General features: G+C 38.4%; 1 protein-coding gene across 3 annotated transcripts; it reads left to right on the top strand.

Moving 5' to 3' along the window:
- The first annotated feature begins 1,693 nt into the window (after window positions 1-1,693).
- LOC103722094 (uncharacterized) lies at window positions 1,694-18,910 on the top strand. Of its 3 annotated transcripts, XM_017846411.4 has the most exons (8): window positions 1,694-1,839; window positions 2,634-2,735; window positions 2,877-3,176; window positions 3,525-3,641; window positions 6,209-6,274; window positions 8,443-8,508; window positions 12,389-12,448; window positions 18,423-18,910. In XM_017846411.4, exons 2-8 carry the CDS (start codon window positions 2,685-2,687, stop codon window positions 18,588-18,590), a joined length of 828 nt encoding a protein of 275 aa, XP_017701900.1. In that variant the 5' UTR covers window positions 1,694-1,839; window positions 2,634-2,684; the 3' UTR covers window positions 18,591-18,910. The 3 variants fall into 3 exon arrangements, with proteins under 3 accessions (XP_017701900.1, XP_008810758.1, XP_088569819.1); XM_008812536.5 differs by having other exon boundaries at window positions 2,634-3,176; XM_088713693.1 differs by lacking the exon at window positions 12,389-12,448 and having other exon boundaries at window positions 1,701-1,839; window positions 2,634-3,176; window positions 18,423-18,765.
- The last annotated feature ends 503 nt before the right edge of the window (window positions 18,911-19,413 follow it).

Below are 19,413 nucleotides of genomic sequence, written 5' to 3' on the forward strand. Positions count from 1 at the left end.
AGGAAGAAGGCAATAAGAAAGAGGATGGAAGGCCAGGGGAGAGTTTATATAGACCTCCCCAACGGCCCGGATCAGCGAGAAAAACGCTGTATCCCGTTTAGATGACAACACATGTCAGCCCGAAAGACAGAGCGCCGCATTAAATTTAGGTTGACGCTTCGGACACCGAAGCGCCCTATCGGATCGTGTGGCCCTATCATGAGCCCACGACGCGAGGACGCTTTGGAGAAAGCGTCCCAATAATGAGATATTTTCAGAAAGGAGGAAACACCGCCTATTAAAAGCACCTCGAAGCGTCCGATAATTCGAAACGCGCAATAAATTAAAATTTTCGGAATCCGTAATGACCCAGCTAAAAATACTTCCCGCGCTCAAGCTGGTAGCCAGCTGGAACTCGGAAGTCGGGGGGTAGTGTTGGGAGAAAAACCCAAGTTATGCCGCCTCAGAGGCGCTCGGTCAAAAGGCGCTCGACTAAAGAGCGCCGACCAGAAGAGTGCCAAGTAGAGGCGCTCAACCAGAAAGGCGCTCCGACCAGAGAACGCCGATCAGAAGAGATCCAACCAAAGCGCCAAGCAGAGACGCTCGGCTAGAAGGTGCTCGCCCAGAGGGCGCCGACCAGAAAATACTAATTAGAAATGACCCCGCCACAGGGCGCCCCGCTGGGCGACCAGCTCGGCTCGGCACCCCTGCCGAGCCGATGCCTTAACCAAATATCCAATCTCCGCCTAACCTTTTAAAGGATCTGACGGCTAAATACACAACTCCACTATAACCTGCCACCATCTCTGAGCCGTCAAGGCACAAGATCTTCGCAGGTATTTGGCACGACCTATCATTAATGCATGAGACCCCCTCAAGTCTCCGATGCACTCAGTCATTTAATGAACACGGCTCAAGACGATCTCCGGATCACTGAACCATCAAAGCGTATGGCTCTCCCTGATCGCCCGTTCGCTCGGTAATAAATGCACTTACCATCTACGAACCCCAGGCCCATTACGGTCGACGGTTCAACCACTCCAACGGGTCCGATCAACCGCGACAACTCCCTGACTCCGGTCTGATCTGGCCTTATTCTCCACTACACCATTAATGGGCCAAATCGTGCCCAATTATCACAAAAGAGGACAAATTCCCCTGTCACCTCCCAGGTAACATATCCTTCTATAAAAGGGAGCCTGGGGGGAAAAAGAAAGGGAGGAGGATGAAAAACAAGTAAACAGCACAGACACAAGAGAACATTCTCTTATTTACTCTCTCCACATATTAGCCCCCTCTGACTTAAGCATCGGAGGGCCGGCGCCGGAAAGCCCGGCCACCGGCTTTTTTGCAGGACATGACACACTCTTCCTCACTCTCCCCCCAAGGAGGACGCCACCCGCCGGCGCACCGTCGTCCGCCGTCCCGGCAGCGGAGCTCCTCCTCTCTCGGTTTCGCGGCGGCCCCCGGGTCCAATTTCCAGCAACATGACCCAACCCTATCAATTAATGTGTTGGGATCAAGTTCAAAATCACGACCTAAATATGAAATCTGGCCAGGTCGGAGTTATGTATAATCCGGTCGGATTTTATTTTTTTTTCCAAATATAATGTGTAATTAAAATTGCAAGCATTTAATCCACTGTTTTAAATTGCTGTAACTCAGACTACTCAGTGGCATTATATAACTAGCCTACTAGTGAATAACAGAGCCTGGATGCAGTTTTTGAGCAAACCCCACCCACGCCTCTTAATCCTCCTCTAAACCCACAGTGAACGGCCCAAATCCCAGTGCAGTGCGGCTGTGCGGGCGGTCGGCGAGTGGCGCACGCCGGCCGACGGCCGACGGTGCTAATTCCAGGTAAGTTTTTCAACCCTTTTCTTTTACTTTCTTCTGTTCTCCTTTAATCTCTCTCTCTCTCTCTCTCTCTCTCTTCCCCTTTTGGATGGGGGCGGCGGGATGGTGGAGGTGGAGCTAAGGCTGCCGCCGGCGGTGCTGAACCACCTTCCGCTTACAGTCTTTTGAGACCTTGATCGCATATGCAAGAACCACCTATAACGAATGCATCGCCATGTGTGATGCTTCCTTCTCTCGCTGTCTCGTTCTCTCGGACTATTTATCGAAGTATAACTTTTTAGGATGCAGATTCTCTTGACAGGAATCCTTTGGAGCAATGTGGACTTTGTTTTCATTCGTTTGTTATCAGAACCTTTTTCATTGTAATATTCGCGCTGTTCGATTTTCTTGGAGTTGGATGTTTGCTCAAATAACAGACGGAGCATGTGGGATACTTATTTGTTGAATTTATATTGCTATCGTTTTATGTGAAATTGCAGTGGAAAAACATTTGTCGACTGTGGTTTGATTTGTTATCAAAGAAGAGATCTTCTTAGAAAACATTAAAATGAAAATATACATTGCAACTAATATGTACTTAAATTCTGGCGGAATGACATTGGACTTTGTTCACTTTGCTCGTTGCTTTCTTTTTACTAGAAAAGTCAATCTCCTTATCTGCGGTAAGAATCGATTGTATTATTTTTAAGTTTATGTTGGTGAAATGTGATATTATATATTAATCCTAAGCCATGATTCAGACTCCTTGACTGCAAGTAATTCCGGGCATTGGACCTTGTGTGCTTTTGGTGATGTAGGTGGAGGTAGTGGTGGTGGGAGCACCTCGGCCATTCAAGCGATTCAATTCTATGAAGATGAGTGCCTTGGTGCCATTGGCGGAACAATGCAGAGATGTACCAGTAAATCCAGTGACTGCCCCTGGAAATGAAATATATCCTATTTCTCAGCATGTTTGCCCACCACAGTTCCATTATCTGCAAGTATGCGGCAATCATGTTAATCTGCTTTCTACTAACCCTGTGTCATGTGGTCCAAGACAGCTTCGTGCCATTCCTGCTGGAGACATTCTGGAGGGTGTTGTTTTACCTATTACCAGATTTGATGCTGGAAAAGATATCAGTGGTTTTCAAACATATAATGCATATGACAATTCAAGATTTTCAGCCAATCCTCTTCTGAATCGGTTGAACAACTCATCTATTCCCGATATTGGTACTTCCAGAGTTAACCGAATTGCGCCTGCACCCACTAGCATCAATACTGAAACTGCAAGGGATTTCTCAAAGGCTTGTTGCCCTATTGAAAGTGATGATCCTTCTGAGAGTATGGTAATTCCAATGGTATGACATTTTTTTCACATTTTGACATGTCTTTCAGGATAACATTTATTGATATTTTATTGATACAATTGCATTTAAAGTATGGAAATTTGTGGTGTCCTGCAATTTACAGATTGGGTATTCAGTGCCAGGCACTGAAGAAAAATCTGCAAGCATGTCTAAGAATGCTGAAAATGAGTTCCTCCCACAAGCACATCTGTTCCTTATTCTGTGTTTTCCATAAATTCATGTCCATGGGGTGAAATTTAGCTCCATACTAACTTGATTTGTACCTTAACAAGTAATCCGTAACAAGGAAAGTGCTTATGAAAAGTGGCCATATCGTGACTTGTTTACTTAAATTTACAGGGTTATACTTCAATACAACAAAAGCCAGATGATGATAGTGATAATTCTGCTGAGCCAAATTTGAAGGTCATGGTCTCTTCAAGAGAAGCCAGAGCTCAAGCTGCTGCAAGTAGAAGGGTAAGAGATGTCTGTGTTTAACTCTACAAAGTCATAGCATAATCCATTTGTTTATTGATACAAGTTTGTTGTAAGGAAAAAAAATAGAGCTTGGGCTCAGCCTTTTCTATTTAAATAACTGGAAAAACCTGAACGACAATGAAGCTCACTTTGCTTCATGAACATTTCAGTTTATATGCATAGTAACAACTGTCACGCCCTAAATCTGGAGCATGACAAAGCTGTGCTACCAAGGGGTACAACCTACGATAACACGAAGCCAAACGTTTCATTTAACTTTCAAATTCCACTTAAACAAAATATAATAAATAAAAGTCCAATTTTATTGTCTATTAAATGCAACCAATATTGGTTCAGATTGTCTAAATCCAAACATAAATACCAAACCTTCAGATTGTCTAAATTCAAATATAAATACCAAACTTATAATCCTCAATATTCAAAAAAATATTAGCTACAAATTCATAGTTAATTTAAAATATTAAATTTTTTCTACAAATTCGTCAAGCTTGTTAGCGCGAACTCTAAGCCTAGACTATTCTTCATTCCTATTGACCCTATTTGTCTGGAGAGAGAAAAATAAGAATAGAGATATATGAGCCACATAACTCGGTAAATAAATCTTTCATTATCTTATTGGATCAAGCATAAGTTTTTGCATGACTCGATGTATTATATAGAGAAAATAACAAGTATTGCAAAATAGAACATATCATAGTATCATATGATAAAGTAAGTCATAAAGTCAATCATGCATACATAAATCATCAATATGTCGTAAACATAATTTCAGGTGTATAGCATAAATAAAATTATAAATCATTTACCATTTAACTATATCATTGATCAAATTACTACTCTCGGACTAAATGCTAAGATCACTTTTATACCTATGACAGGGCCATAATCGACAAACACCAACTACTGTTATCCGTTGGTGGGTCCGTATACTAACTACTATTATCCGTTAGCATGGTTGTATGCTAACTACTATTACTTGCTGGTAGGATCGTATGCTAGCTACTATTATTTGCTAGCAGGATCGTATACCACCTACTATTACCCACTATCAGGGTTGTGTGCCAACTACTATTACTTGCTAGTAGAGTCGTGTGCCAACTACTATTATATGTTGGCAAGTCGTGCCAACTACTATTATCCACTGGCAGGATTGTATGGAACTGGATGTTGATCTACCCTGCTTTTAGAGGCCATACATAGCTATCTGAGAGCCTTTTTGCCATAATTCTTAAAACAATTTTTCTTAAATCATATTTTTTTGAATCATACATGAATAAAATACTAAATAGCTTTATGGAGTTCATCGTCCATAAATAAGCGTTTAACGGTAGAAGAATAATCATGAAATTATTCTTTTTCATAACAAAAATACAGTTTCCATAAATATGAAGTTCATAGTTCATAAACAAGTCATTAATATTAAAATATTCATGAAACCATTATTTCACAATAAATCATGAGTTTCATAATATCGTATGCTTGATCCTTATAAATAATTTGAGAAAACTGGATCGAGCGTATGGTGGTTTCGTGTGGGTCAAGTCTAGACGTTTCGCTCAATGAATCAGACTCAATTAGGCCAAGATCAATCAACATGACTCATCAATGGGGATTTTAGGGACATGCATCAGGGGCGGGATGACCGGCCTAGTAGGCGGCTCGAGCACCAAGGCGGATCAGAGCCCTTTGCAGGAGTCAACTTAGGTTCATAGATCAAGTCGATGGGACTCAGTTCATAGATCCATGGGTCTTTTTAGAGAGAAAAAGAAAAAGATGAGAGAGAAAGAGAGGGATGGTTCTCTCTCTTCTTCTTTTCTTTTTTCTTGGCAAAATAGAGGAGAAAGGGAGGCAATCGGTGGTTGTGATCATAGTGGTCCAGCCAATTTTTGACGAATTTCTCCATTTACGGCGGTGGTTTAAGGCCGTGGAAGAAAGGGAGGACAAAGGGAAAGAAGGTCGGGGCCTTACCTTGGCTCCAACGAGCTCTCCGGCCTCGATTTCCGGCGGGCACAGTGACAGGCAGCCATGAACTTCAACGGGAAAGAGAGAGAGAGAGAAGGGAGCTCGATGATCGTCGGTGGAGGAGAAAGAGACGTGGGGAGGTGCTTATATAGAGGAGGCAAGCCTTCCTTGGCTCTTGAAAGTCGACTCCCACAGAAAGTCAGACGAAGAAGAAGACTTCCGATGGGAGTCTTCCTCTCTATTTTTCTTTCTTTTTTTTTTTTAATGGGCTTGGGCTGGGCCAAGCTTGGGTCAGGCCGGTCAAGCGGGCTGGGCCTTGACCGGGCCATCATAATAACAGCCTTTTTTTTATCATGACTTTCTGTTGTGCATATAGCGCCTAACAAGTTAATGATCTGTTTCCTCAAAAAGATAAGTTAACAAATTGTGCTCTTCTAGTGAAAGTAACTTCTTGATTGTATATATCGTTGTTTTCTTATTGTTCTGTTATCATCCTAGCCAGCTGAAATTTATGAATCAAATTAAATTCAATTTTTTCTATATTCTATATTGATCTACTTTTCTTTTGGATGTACTAATGGCAGCTCCACAGAGCCAGAGTTGCTGAAGGAATCAAAGCATTGCAAAATTGCGTACCATCTTCTGGCAAGGTGACATGCCTGTGTACTCAAACTTTTGATGCAATTGTGCTGTTATTGCAATTCTTGTTTTGTTCATTGTCAGAGGATGATTGGTTATGCTGCAATCACATAATGAACATATCACCTAAGACATGCTATCATCACCTAATACATGCCATCTATAATCAGATGTAGTTTGCTAAGAAAAGGATAATATATGACTAAGAAATGTATATGACTTTATATGTGCTTTTTACCAAAAAAAAAGCCTATATATACACTTATTATTACTGTTGTTGTTGTTGGTGTCGTCGTTGTTGTTACTACTATTATTATTAGTGTTATTGTCATTGTTGTTTGAGAGAAGGGGAGGGAGGCCACACCACTATAATTACCTAGGTCCCCATACTTGGAATGCACCATCCAAGATTCTAGCCAGAACCATTGGTTCCCATATGTAGTGCTTATCGGTTGTATATGACAATTATTATTGGCTACGCCATAGTGCTTATTACCGACAATATTGCTTATATATAAAAAATATCAGTCATGCCACTTAACCTCATCTAGAAACTTTGTCCAGCATCAATATCAGTCATGCCACTTAACCTCATCTAGAAACTTTGTCCAGCATGCGCAACAGGTTAATGCATGCATGTGTATGTTTGCTTGTTTGTGTTGGTGTCCATGGTTACGTTGTTACTTTGGTTAAGTTATACCATGTTTTCATGTAATATATTATTCCTTTAATATAGTTGGTGGTGTGCTTGAGTTCTTGATGTCACGCCATGTGTGTATGCATTTGTTATGTTCTTGAGATGAATGGATTGTCTTACCTTCTAATAGCTTTTTCTCTGCGGATGATGATACCAGTCTGACTTTGAATGGTTGTCATTGTCTCTGATCATTGTCTGCATTAGCCAGAATCTTCAATTCTTGATTCAATCATGTATTCTCCTTGATACGTTAAGGAGATGCCCTGGATACCCTCTTCAAAAGTCTAGTGATGCCACCAATCAGATCTCTAATGTCGGGGCTGAATGATAGTTGAAACTTGGAGTTTCATATTAGCTCCATGTTTTGTTTCTCCATCCTCTCCTCTTCATTTAAGCAACGGCATATTGTTAAACTGCACTTGGATTGGGCCCCCAATTTTGGCATATTTCTATACATTTCAGTTCTTGCAGTTATTGACTATATGCTTGCAGGTCCTGTGGTGTTTGACCTCGCTATCAGTTAAAGCATACCTAGAAACCTGTGGAAGCTTTGTTCTTTCATAAAAACATAAGTAACCTTGAACTAGATCTGAATAAGACCTCTGAACAATAACAACCAACTTCAGGTGGCCTTTTCTCCTAAAAGTGTATATATTTTCACTGTCCCTGATAGGGTTAACTTACCTCATTTTCCTCCTTATTAGGTTTAGATATTTAGCAAAATTTTATGGGTTTTGAAGCTTTTTTCTTGCTCTTTTGGGGCTGATCACATTGTTTATGCCTCATCTTAATTTGTACGTTTCGTGGTATAAATATAGTATTGCAATATCTTGCCGAGGTTGATATATACATAACCACATGCAGGCAGGCAGGCAGGCAGGCAGGTGGGGCATTATTAATACAGTAGTGCTATCTAGTGCATTAAGGCAGCAAATATTTTTCTGATCTAAAGGGGTAGGGGAGTCTCAAGTGTCTGATTCAGTTCTGTAGTATCAAGTTATAATCCCATATTACATAGTTTTGCTTGTTCTCCATACTGTTCTATGTGAGCCCATTGCGTAAAAAGTTGATGTATAACATCGATCACTTTATATGTTGTAGTTGCATGATTCACACTTCAGTTTTAATTTTTAGCAAATTGAACGTTACTAAATGATTATGTTGCTAAGCTTTTGATTCCATCTTATGCTAGAATAAAAAATCTTTCTTTTAAAAGCAAATTGTTTTGGTACCGTCCATGAATATGTTGCAAATGCACTTAGTTGTTGGGAAGCATCTTTCATATGTAATCTGCTTTTCCAATGCAACAAATATATAACCGAATGACAGTGCAATATTCATAATACTGAGAAAAGAATTAAGTTACTTTACGTGGTCACCTTGATGACATTTTTTGATATGATGCACTTTCATTTAGCAGAGTCTCATCTGACCTGTCTTTTCATTTTTTTTTTCTTTTGTTTTTCATACTTCTACATGTAGGGCAATAGAGAATCTGCACTGGATGATATCATTGACTATATCAAGTTTTTGAAACTTCAGCTTAAGGTAAACTTTATTCCTTTCTTGCACACGTATGTAGGTATGTACTATGTTCATACATATGTATTTAGCTATATATGTATGGATGTGCATTGATGATCAATATCATGTTTATGGATTTATGAAAGAGCAATTTGTCTTTGAAACAATGGAATTAATCTTTAATTGGACCTATTAGTATGTTGGATATTTCTTTTTTTGTTTTTGAGCAATGGAGAGGAATCCACCAAAATTTTATTGATGAAATCATGAAAAGGGAAGTCAGACCCAAGAGGTTGACTTCCAGTCACTATAGTAAGTTGGATATTTTCAATAAAGAAGTTTGCCTTCCATATCTTTCTGGGGTTGATATGATAGTCATGATACTTAAGGGTTTGGGGGAGCAGGAAAAAGGAATATCTTGTAGCAAGTAATACCTTCGTAAATTAATGGGAGAAATGAAGATCAAGACTTTATGAGGCTTGAAAAAGTACAAAACAGCAGTATGGATGGGAGAGTATATGCTTGAATTGTTAGCCTAGATGCACAAATATAATTGATAAATCAATAATTAAATATTTCTAATATTCAAAAATAGTAAATAAGAAGAATAAACTAGCAAATAATTAACTTGACAATAGAATAATAAAATGAAGAAATGAAAGAAGATGGCCTGTGGATCGAAGTACACTGACGCGTTGTTCCAGAAAAGTTTATGCCCCCCACGCATGGGTCTACTGGCACAGATCTCCTAGAGATACGAGGATCCAATACAAAACCACGTCTTCCCCGTCAGTGCGCCTCCAAGGAAGAAAGAAGAGCACGTTCACGCTTGCAGATAGCTCAAAAGAAACTCAGAAAAATAATTGAAATTATGAGGAGAAGAAAAAAAATTTTCTTTATTTCTTTTCTCCCCAATGATTCCTATAGTCCTTTTTATATAGGCTCTTAGAATAGGCAGAAGAAAAATTTTTCATTGTATTTGAAATGATCTCTAGAGCCCTTTATATAGGCTCAGGCGCATCAAAAGAAGCAGACTCTCCTCCCGCGGATTGATAATGTGTCTTCTTGTGCTCCTTTGATTCTGTGTCTTGTTGCATGTTGGCCGCCCATGCTTCCTTCTTCGGAAGGCCTTTCCATGCTTGCTCTTGCGCGTGGATGGATGACACTTGTTATGGCCTGCTTTCTTTGGGGATCTTTCCATGTTTGCTTCCTTGCTTGTGCGCGGATGCTTGCCACTTGGCTGTTGACCAATTTGGTTTTCAAAATTTTAAAATATTTGATTTAATTCAACAATCCCCTACATAAATTAAATATTTAAAAATTTAAAATCAAAATAAATTTAAAAATCAAAATAAAGTGTTGAGTATCTTATATTATGTAATAGGTGTAGGTACATTTTGGTTTGAACCTTCACTTAGTGACAATTGATTACCTCTGTGGAGCCAAGGTGGACTATGTCTTGAACCTTGGTTCATGGCTCAGATTTTATCAACAACACATAATATAGCATGAACAATGCTCGAAACAAGTTTGCGCTTTACGGTCATGTGCAGGTATCTCTTTATATGTGTTCTTAGGGAACAACCCACTTTCCACAGTCGCGGCCTCACGACTACATGCATATAGGTAAATCCTCAAAAGGGTACGAGCAAGTAGGTACCCTACCTCATGGGTCTTGGATTCATTAAGAGTAAAAACTCAACCTAACCCTTGCTTTTTATGAGCACTGTTGCCCTAGGGATGGAAAAAATAAATAGTGCTCCTCATTAGTCACCTATTTAGCTTGTTTCTATCCATTGAATCTTTTCAGATTGGGTTACCACTATTGTGACTTTACTTATGGGCTTAGCCCCATCCCTCTCGACAACTCTAGAACTACTGTTCTAGACAATCCTTTGGTAAGCTGATCAGCCAGATTCCTTTTGGATCTTACAAAATTTAGTGCAATCAAGTTATTCTTTAAATTGTATCTCAATGTTGGCATGAACTGAGTGTATCCTTTAAGTAAAACATGAATTTTCATGATGTTTGTTGGATGACAATTTCTGATCATTGATTGCATAGAACTTGAGTACCGACACATGAGCTAGCTCACCACCTCATTAGCACCTCAAGATATATATACAATTACAGGATCAACATCTGATGAACATGTCACCACTCTACAATTGTGTCTACCAAAATAGTTTATATATATGTATAGTTGATGTACATACTCATAAGAAGAGTAAAAGACTAGGTGAGTGGCTAGTATAAAAAACATGCATGTCGATGCTAGGTTGTAATTCTGTGTTTGATGCTGTACTGTGCTAGTGCTAACAACTTCATACAGATAGCATGTTATGCCATCAAAACACCATAGTCATCAAAACCAGTTTAACGATTCAACAGATTTGCTAATCTTTTTTTTTCTTTTACCTTCATAGTCTTGGCCATCGTCTTCAGTTATCAGTGATGTCATTCTTGAAAGTTTTTTAATATCTTTGCATACAAATAAAATCTGAAGCAATTTTTCTAATAAATATTAAATTAAGTGATATTCAGTTGTGTTTGAAGAGTTGTTGCTCCGTTATATAATTCAATCTGTTAAATTGTAGGTGCTTATTGTCAAATAATGGATCGAGATGTTTCTTTGATAGAAAAAAGAAATTCTGATTGCCTTGTAGCTAGTAGGAGTTTCCATTGACGCTCCCATATCATCATATGATAATATTTTGGTTAGCATTGACTGTCCTTTTCTATTTCTAGTGATCGCTGTATTCCATTTGAGTCAGAATATGCAGTGTATGTTTCTTGCCCAGCTGTTTTCACCTAAGTTATCCAGTGAGGCGAGTTAGAAAGTGATCTGATATGCAAACTAATGACATTTGTTAAGCATTCATTCAACCAAAACATGGACAATGCAGGAATAAAGAACTTAGTTAAGCCTTCATCAGAGTGTAAAAGAGCACAAAAGTCCAAAAAAATAAGGCTGCAGGTTGCTGTTACAGCACAAAGTCACTAGGAATCTTCAAAGTAATTAGTTAGGTGTTATAAACTGTGTTGTCACGTATCAGCAAAGAACTTTCTTTTGTCTACTTTATTGTCTCATTTAGTTGGTTAATTTCATACAGTTCCTACTTCCAATAGGTCTTGTTCCTACTATAATTGGATTGATCTGTTTTAGGAAAAAAGGCTGGTTGACTTGTAGAGGAGATTTAAAGAGGAAAAGAAAAAGACTAGGCAATCCTTCACCTCATTTTTGCTGCAAGCTTATCTGAAACATTCAACAGTATTAAACATAAGCGATAGGACATTCAATCTTGATGATCTCCTTCTATTCACCTTAAACTATAGATTCTTCCCCATTCACCATCTTGTCCTATAATTTATAGACCATCTTGTACTTCCTTTCCATCAATTTCCAGTTAGATTTGGAGAAATTCAGAACCACAGCCCTAATGTAGGGTTTCACTTGATCTATTGGATTTTTGTTTACCAATGAAATCTATTGTGAGATCATGGTGAACTCAAACTCCCAATATACAGAAGAATGAGAACATATCCAGAAACCTTTTTTTGAACAACTCTAGTAAATTTGTCTTATGTTCAACACCTAAGGTACTATACTATAGCTTCCTATAACACCTGCAAATTGCAAAACCACAACCCCGATTCCTCTTTGTCTCAAATCTTGTAACCTAATTATAGGGTTTCACCTCTTAGAATTTTGTCAGTGAAACCTAGTGTGAAAACATGATGAACACAAACTTCTGAGAATATAGATGAATGAAAACATATCGAAACAAAGGCTTCTTACAATGCAACACCTTTTTCAACAACTCTAATAATTTATTTTCTTCTTGACACCTAAATTGCTATGGCTATTAGTTTTCTAACTTGTATGATCCTCATTAAATGACAGGCACTGTGTCAGAGTCGGCTAAGTGGTGAAGCTACACTTTATCCTTTTGTTCACCTTGAGGTAGTGGATGCCCTATATTTTGTTTGTGAGCTATAATTTAAAGATTGAATTTGTGAATCTTTTCCTCTTCTCACACTTTTGGCAGAAAATTATTAGGTGTCTCGATGTGTTATTAGAAGTTTCACTTGAAGTTCACTTGAATTCTGCAATTTCTACTTTTCTGGACAACATGGAGTTTCATGGACATGTGCACAGACATGCAAAGACTGACATCGATACACAAACATATGTATCCTTACAATATAAAAAAGGAATAAAAAATCTTTTATATTAAAACTTCCACACGTTTATGGCAGGTGTATAGAATTCTTAACATACCTATTTATGCCTATAATGGCTGTGAAGTTTGTCAGTACGTTCTAACATGAGAGGTCCTATTCACACGTGATATGGTTCTCTTAAGAAAATACAGAGCGGCGGGCCCCATAAGTATGATTTGAATTATATTTTTGGTTCATGGGATAAGATTTATGTCTTTTAGATAGCCGATCAAAACAGTCATTTTCTTGTAGTTGGTTCACTTGGTATAAGACAGACATCTTACACACCTTCCTTACTAACCTTGTATTTTGGGGTCAGTCTGTTTCTAGAGAAGATTTGAGGTGCTTGTCTTCTCTATGCTTTGGTCTACATGGGATAAAGTATTGCTTCGTCGGGCATATGCTTCTTTCCCATAAACTCTAATGCACATCCACCATCCATCATTAGGTAATATGATCCTGGAGTCACACTCCTTATGCACAAACTCCATATCTCCTCTGCCTCCTTTGAATGGCCAAAGGGCATAGGTTGCACCTTTCTACTAGCACATTTTTTTCCAGATTATGTTAGGCTCTAGTTTTTTCTCATGAAATATTTTGATTTTTTTTTTCAAACTACATATGCACTAGTTCGTAAGGAGAAACATATGTAAAGCTTTTATGTTTACAGTTAGATTGATTTCTTAGCTCCATATATAGTCTTGCTGATGAGGTTAGAGGCTTGATTCTCGTTTTAGCTATATTTGGGGCAATCCTGCTTGATTTTTTGTTGCTATTCACATTTCACATATAACATTATCTTGTGGGACCCCCCCCCCCCTCTCTCTCTCTCTTCTCCCGAAAAAAGAACAACGCATGCTACGAACTTGGCATTTGGAGAAATGCTTACATTCTGATCAAGCTCTAAATATTGTCTCTTCTAGTTATCTATTTCTACCTTTATCCTTAGAAGTGTTCTTTAAATTTTTAAGTAAGAAGTTATAGTTTATAGTGCAAAGCTCTTTAGATAGAGTAAAGTTTTTCTTGAATTCTTCAAAATTTTAATTTAGGTACTCTTAGGTCTTTGTCTATTTTTGCCACCAGATCTAGGTCCCTCTAACTTGCATGATAGGCCTGTATTTTGTCTTTAATGAATGTTGTGCACCATCTTAATAATTTGGCATATGTTTGTTTTGGTGTAACTCGTCTCCTAAGTTTTTTGTAGTATTCTCTTTTTTCTTTTTTTTCTTTTGTAAAATATTTTAAATAGAGTTAGGGTGGTGTCCCACAAAGTATTGGAATAAGGGTGTGATCTTACCTAGGTTTCTTTTGTATCAATGCAGGAGACTTTGGTAACTCTTTCAGTTGACAATTGGCACCCTCAACCAAGGTCGGCGGAACCGTTCCGAACCGGGCGGTTCTGGCCGATCCGAGCCATACTGGTGGCTCACCGATATGGTATTGGCAACGGAAACGAAACCCGTTGCTGGAGCTGGAGGAGAAAGAAAGAGAGAGCGAATGGGGGAGGGAGGGTCAGAGGAGGGTGGCGGAGGTCGGCGAAAGCCACGGGGGGCCGATGAAGGCCGCGGCAGGCGAGGCTGCGACCGGTTCCCTTATTTCGAATAAAACATGAGTCTGGCTGCAACTAAAAAATTTTGCAATTTTTAAGTGAAGTCGGCAAATCGTTTGCCGACTTCACTTAAAAATCGAGGAATTAAAAATCGCGAATTTTTTTAGCTGCGGCCGAATTCTTGTTTCGTTCGAAACAAAAAAACTAACTGCGGCCTCCGCGGCATCCGCTACCCTCCTCCGGCCCTCCCTCCCCCGCTCGCTCTTTCTCTTTTCTTCTCTCCCACGGTGCCGTGCCCTCTCTTGGTATAGGCCTGGCACGGCTTGTATCGAGTCATCCCGCCGGAGAACCGGTGCGGTGCCTGTACCGGTTTCTTCGACCTTGCCCTCAACTTTATGTAATGGCCATTTTGGTTTTTCTCCTTGTGCACTTCATCTCATGATAAAATTTTTTATTACCTTTACGGCACTCAGAAGTGCTTGCGCTTTGCTTGAGACCTAACCATACAACATTGCTAACCTTCTTACATGGGATTGTTAATGAGCTGGGTGTGGTCTGAGCAGATCCAAAGTTTCAATAAGCCCATCCTGAAATGCTACCCAAAGTGACAGAAACTCAAGACATAGAGGTTGACCTGCTAATAGACCTCCACCTCCACCAAGTCTTATCACATCAAGATTGGTAAAATTATGAAGCAAACTTTGAAAGAAAGCTTCAAGGACCGGGGAAAATTTTTTAAAATATGGTCAACCTAATATAATCAACCTTCCTGGGGTTAGGCCAACAAACATTGAATCATGAATTTAGGCCTATAACCTTAGATATCACATGTGCAAAATGTTTTTTAATGCTTATTTGTGTAATAACTTGGAACTGTCAGTATATGTGGTAAATAGCATTTAACAATTTTGAGGATTAGTGATGCTTGTTTTTAATAGATCAGCTGAAAACCATTTTTTCTTCTTCAAATCATGTCTGAACAATAAACAAAGAAGTTGTATTAATAAAAAGGACACTGAGGTAGTCTGAGCTTGCTAGTTGCATCATGCATTCAATAGGGTTTTGCTGCATATTAGTTCATTCCAAGTGTCAGCATGGTTAATTCACAATTATAAGGGTTGCCAGGGGAAAAGCATGCAGCTTGTTTTGTGAAGAGAACATGGTGAAATTTTTTTTCACCAATCAAAACTACATGCACGCATTTGAGACTATCTATAAACACAGTACTTATTCTCGTGATAATCTGTCAAGTTGCATTTTCAAGTTAATGTCCCTTATTCCTGTAGAAGTTTAAAATGGTCTTGTAATATATAAAAAATATTTGAGTAAATTACAAAAACCTCTCTAATATTAGGGGTAAATTATACTTACATCCAATAGTATGAAAAACCTATGCTTACCTCCCTGAGGTTTATTTTTATCTAATACTTCAGCCTATAACTTGACAAAATATTAGTCAAACCATTAACTTTTAATAAGACCCAAATGCCACATCAGAAAAAAATTTGAAAATGACCAAAATAACCTTATAAAAATTTCTATGAGGTTTATGTTTATTACACTTGCACCTAATATTTTGTAAAAATCTACACTTACACCCATTTAAATTGACAACATTAGTGAAACTGTTCATCTGTTGTAAAAAGTCAAAATTACCTCTATAGGAAAATAAGGCTCCTCTTTCACTTTTCTAACTTTTGGAACTCTTCGAAATATTACGTCTTCAAAAGTCTTCTTCTCTTTGAGATTAAGCATCTAGGGGCTCCCTTCACGACAAGCGACCAACGACAAGCTTCCTTTCCAATCGACATTCGGTGACGAGCACCCTTTCCGACCAGCCTCTGTCCTTTCTGAGCAAGTTTTGTTCTCCTTTTTCGGCCCAGCACATCATAGAGATTGGGGATGCTGGTGTATTATTTGTTGGTTTTGAGTTCTACTTGTTAAATACGATAGACATGATTTTGATATTATCGCTGTGAATGAGGATTCCTATATCTATATATGGAGCTATAATAGCTCTGGCAGCCTATAATCAAAAGAATCCAAATCAATACGTACATGAGAACTCTTATTTTTGGAGGGTGCATCAGTTGCGGTTCCATAGCCTGGTTTGGACCATAAACAAGCTAGCTTAAGTGATAAAACTCTTGATGTTAGTTTTTTGCAGCAGAAAAGTTTAGAGGCATCCATTTACTTGAAAGATCTAGATTGCTTTTCCTTTGGCACATGGCTCTTTTTTGATAATTCATCAAGATCAAGCTCAAACCCATGGCATCTCATAATTGATCTCCTCCTTGAGTGGATGTTATATCATTTAAGGCTAGTTTGGTTATTTTTTAAATTTTTTCTGATATGGCATTTAGGTCCCATTTAAGTTAATGGTTTGGCTAACATTCTATTAAGTGTGGGTTAAAGTATTGGATAAAAACAAACCTCAGAGGAATAAGCGTAGATTTTTTAAATTATTGGATGTTAGAAGAATTTACTTTTAATCTTAGGGGCTTTTTGTAATTTACTCATTACTCAGGGATAATTTTGACTTTTTATATGAGATACGGATTCACTAACACCATTAAATTAACTGGGTGTAAGTGTAGGTTCTATAAACTAGTGGGTATAAGTGTAATAAACATAAATCTCAAGGGGTTTTATGTAATTTACTCAAAATATTTTGTTTGTTCACCTACTTCTCTTAAGGTAAATATGTTGGTATGTTGGAAAAACAATCAGTGACACTACTTGGTATTTATCTCCTGGTATTCGTAGAAAATGAACTTTATTGTTACCTGGAAAAGTTGGCAATATAAAATTGTAGTTTGACAAATAAAACTAGCACTTGTTTCTTTTTGGAATCCTCGAGTAGAGTCGACATAAGAAACATAATCAGCTCTCAATATGCAATTTTGGGAATGTGAGGATCCATGCAGGCATGTGTTTAGTTCTATATCGGTTATTTGCTGAGTAGATCTTGGGTACTTATACAGGATCAAGGAACCCAAATAATACCTTCCGGCTAGCCATTTTGGGTAAGGTCCTGGGTTATTACAAATGGTAAAAGAGTGGATCTGGCCCATAACCTATGTGAACTAGGGGACACTACAGTATGGATCCATTGGGGCTGACCACGGGCCGATCGTAGTGTTTGTGATTATTTGAATAGATTTGAACTCTTAGTCTGATGATGACTTCAGGGCTCGAATGGAGGGAGTATGTGAGGACCTGTGCGGACGTATGTTTAGTCCCACATCGGTTATTTGCTGGATAGATTTTGGGTACTTATACAGGATCAAGGAACCTAAATAATACCTTCCGGCTAGCCATTTTGGGTGAGGTTCTGGATTGTTACAAGGAACATCTTTGGAACTCATGTATGTCAGTTTGTATATGTATCCGTCTGTGTGTGTAGGTATAGATATATTCTTTGAAGAGTCAAAAGGTTATCAGCAGCCTGGATTTCCAGCTTTACCTGTAGTTGGACAATTTTGACATGTGCTGAGCCATATATGTCTGTTACTGCAAATATATGGTTTCTATGCATAATTCTTTAATGCTATCTGGTGTGAGGCTTGTGAAAAGTGTTTCAGCAGTTTCATGAGAAAACCCATGCCTCAGGTGAACTTGAAAACATCTAAAAGTTTTGGGATAAAACCAACCAAAATGCTAAAGAGTGAGTAGTCACAGAAATACTAATTTCTCAGCAGAAAGAGAGAATTTCGATACATTCATTCATGTAGATGAAGAATAGCTGTTTCTTTATATTGCTGCTGCAGGAGCCCTAAAAATTTTAATAACTATATGAAGCCTATGTTCATAAATATTCACAATTACCTGTTCTCTGTACTTGCTGTTATGTTGTTTGCCTGGTAATGTAATGTATGGATATGGCCATGTGCTAACAGTTAAGTTACATGAATAAGGTATTCTATTTTTTAAGGCACACTGGCTAGGCTGCATACTGACAATGTGAGGATAATCCAATGAGGCAATGTGATAATTGGTCTTGTATCTGGCATTAGCAATCTGCCGTTGCTGCAGAATTTTTACAGTATTTCATCTCTGAGCTAGTGAAAGTCCATGGAGATAACAAAAGATATCCATCTCTTTTCATTTTTTCAGACTGTGATATGTGAACTGCCTATAGCTGAAAAATAATGTGGTTGTGCAGGGGTATGGACACTACTTGCTCCATCAACAGATGTGTGGTGAGCCGCTTGAAGAAATGATGGGGCAACTGATGGCATCGAACATGAATTCACCAAATGAGCTGTTTGAGAGCAAGGGGTTGGCAATCTTGCCCATGACTCTGGCATATGCCCTTCTTCGTACCAGCTGAAGGCAGCTCTTTGAAGCCAATGGTGGTCGAATTTTGCATATTAACATGTTTTATTGACCAGCTATTGTCTGAATTTTACTTCAGAAATCCATGCGAGGGATGAGATCTCTGATTCAGAATCACATCTGATTGCATAGAAATTTTGTTAATTGGGAAGTTTGAGGCATTTGGTTTATCTTTTTGGCACAGGTGATTTCCAGATTCTTAAGCATTTACATTGCTCAAAAATCTAGAGCATTTATGTGTGGTGCAGTAAAGAACCGAAGCTAAACTATGTTCGTGGCTCATCATAAAAAAATTGCCACAGATCTCTATCTCCATTTTGTTCTCGTGCAAAAGAAAATCATGTGATGTGATGATTTTGACTATAAACTTGATAGATTTCCCTTGAGCAGAATGGGTCAGGACTCATAGCTTGAGTTTTTCAGCTGTACTTTAAGGGTGCGTGCATAATATTATTGCTAGTAACATCATAACGTCATTATCAAGGTTCTGCAGGTGGTCTGCAATCTATTCATAGAAATTGTTATGGAAAGGACTCATTACCAGTCATTTTGATGGTGCCATTTGCAGTCCATTGAGGAAAAAAAATTACTGCTTAATAACCCTCACTTGCATATCGTTGGGCTACGAGACCAGTATGTATTGGTTATAAGCACTTGTAGATGTTGTATTTATATTTGGCTATTTGTTTCTGCAGTATAAACGGGTCCCATGACATCGTTTGTATTTCATCATTGATATTTTAGTTCACTAATACCAAATCAATGCATAAAACAACAAATTCTATTTTTTTATTAAGATATGCCATATCTTCAGTTGC

The sequence above is a fragment of the Phoenix dactylifera genome, chromosome 17 (genome assembly GCF_051530095.1).
Source record: "Phoenix dactylifera cultivar Ajwa chromosome 17, Ajwa_hap1_PhDact_Kaust_v1.1, whole genome shotgun sequence".
NCBI classification, from domain to species: domain Eukaryota; kingdom Viridiplantae; phylum Streptophyta; class Magnoliopsida; order Arecales; family Arecaceae; genus Phoenix; species Phoenix dactylifera.

Excerpts from the sequence above, each read along its gene's own strand:
- LOC103722094 (XM_008812536.5), top strand. The coding sequence starts at position 2,685 with ATGAAGATGAGTGCCTTGGTGCCATTGGCGGAACAATGCAGAGATGTA. Across the intron at positions 3,177-3,524 it reads AGAGTATGGTAATTCCAATG|GGTTATACTTCAATACAACA; the intron begins GTATGACATTTT and ends TTAAATTTACAG. Across the intron at positions 8,509-12,388 it reads TTTTGAAACTTCAGCTTAAG|GCACTGTGTCAGAGTCGGCT; the intron begins GTAAACTTTATT and ends ATTAAATGACAG.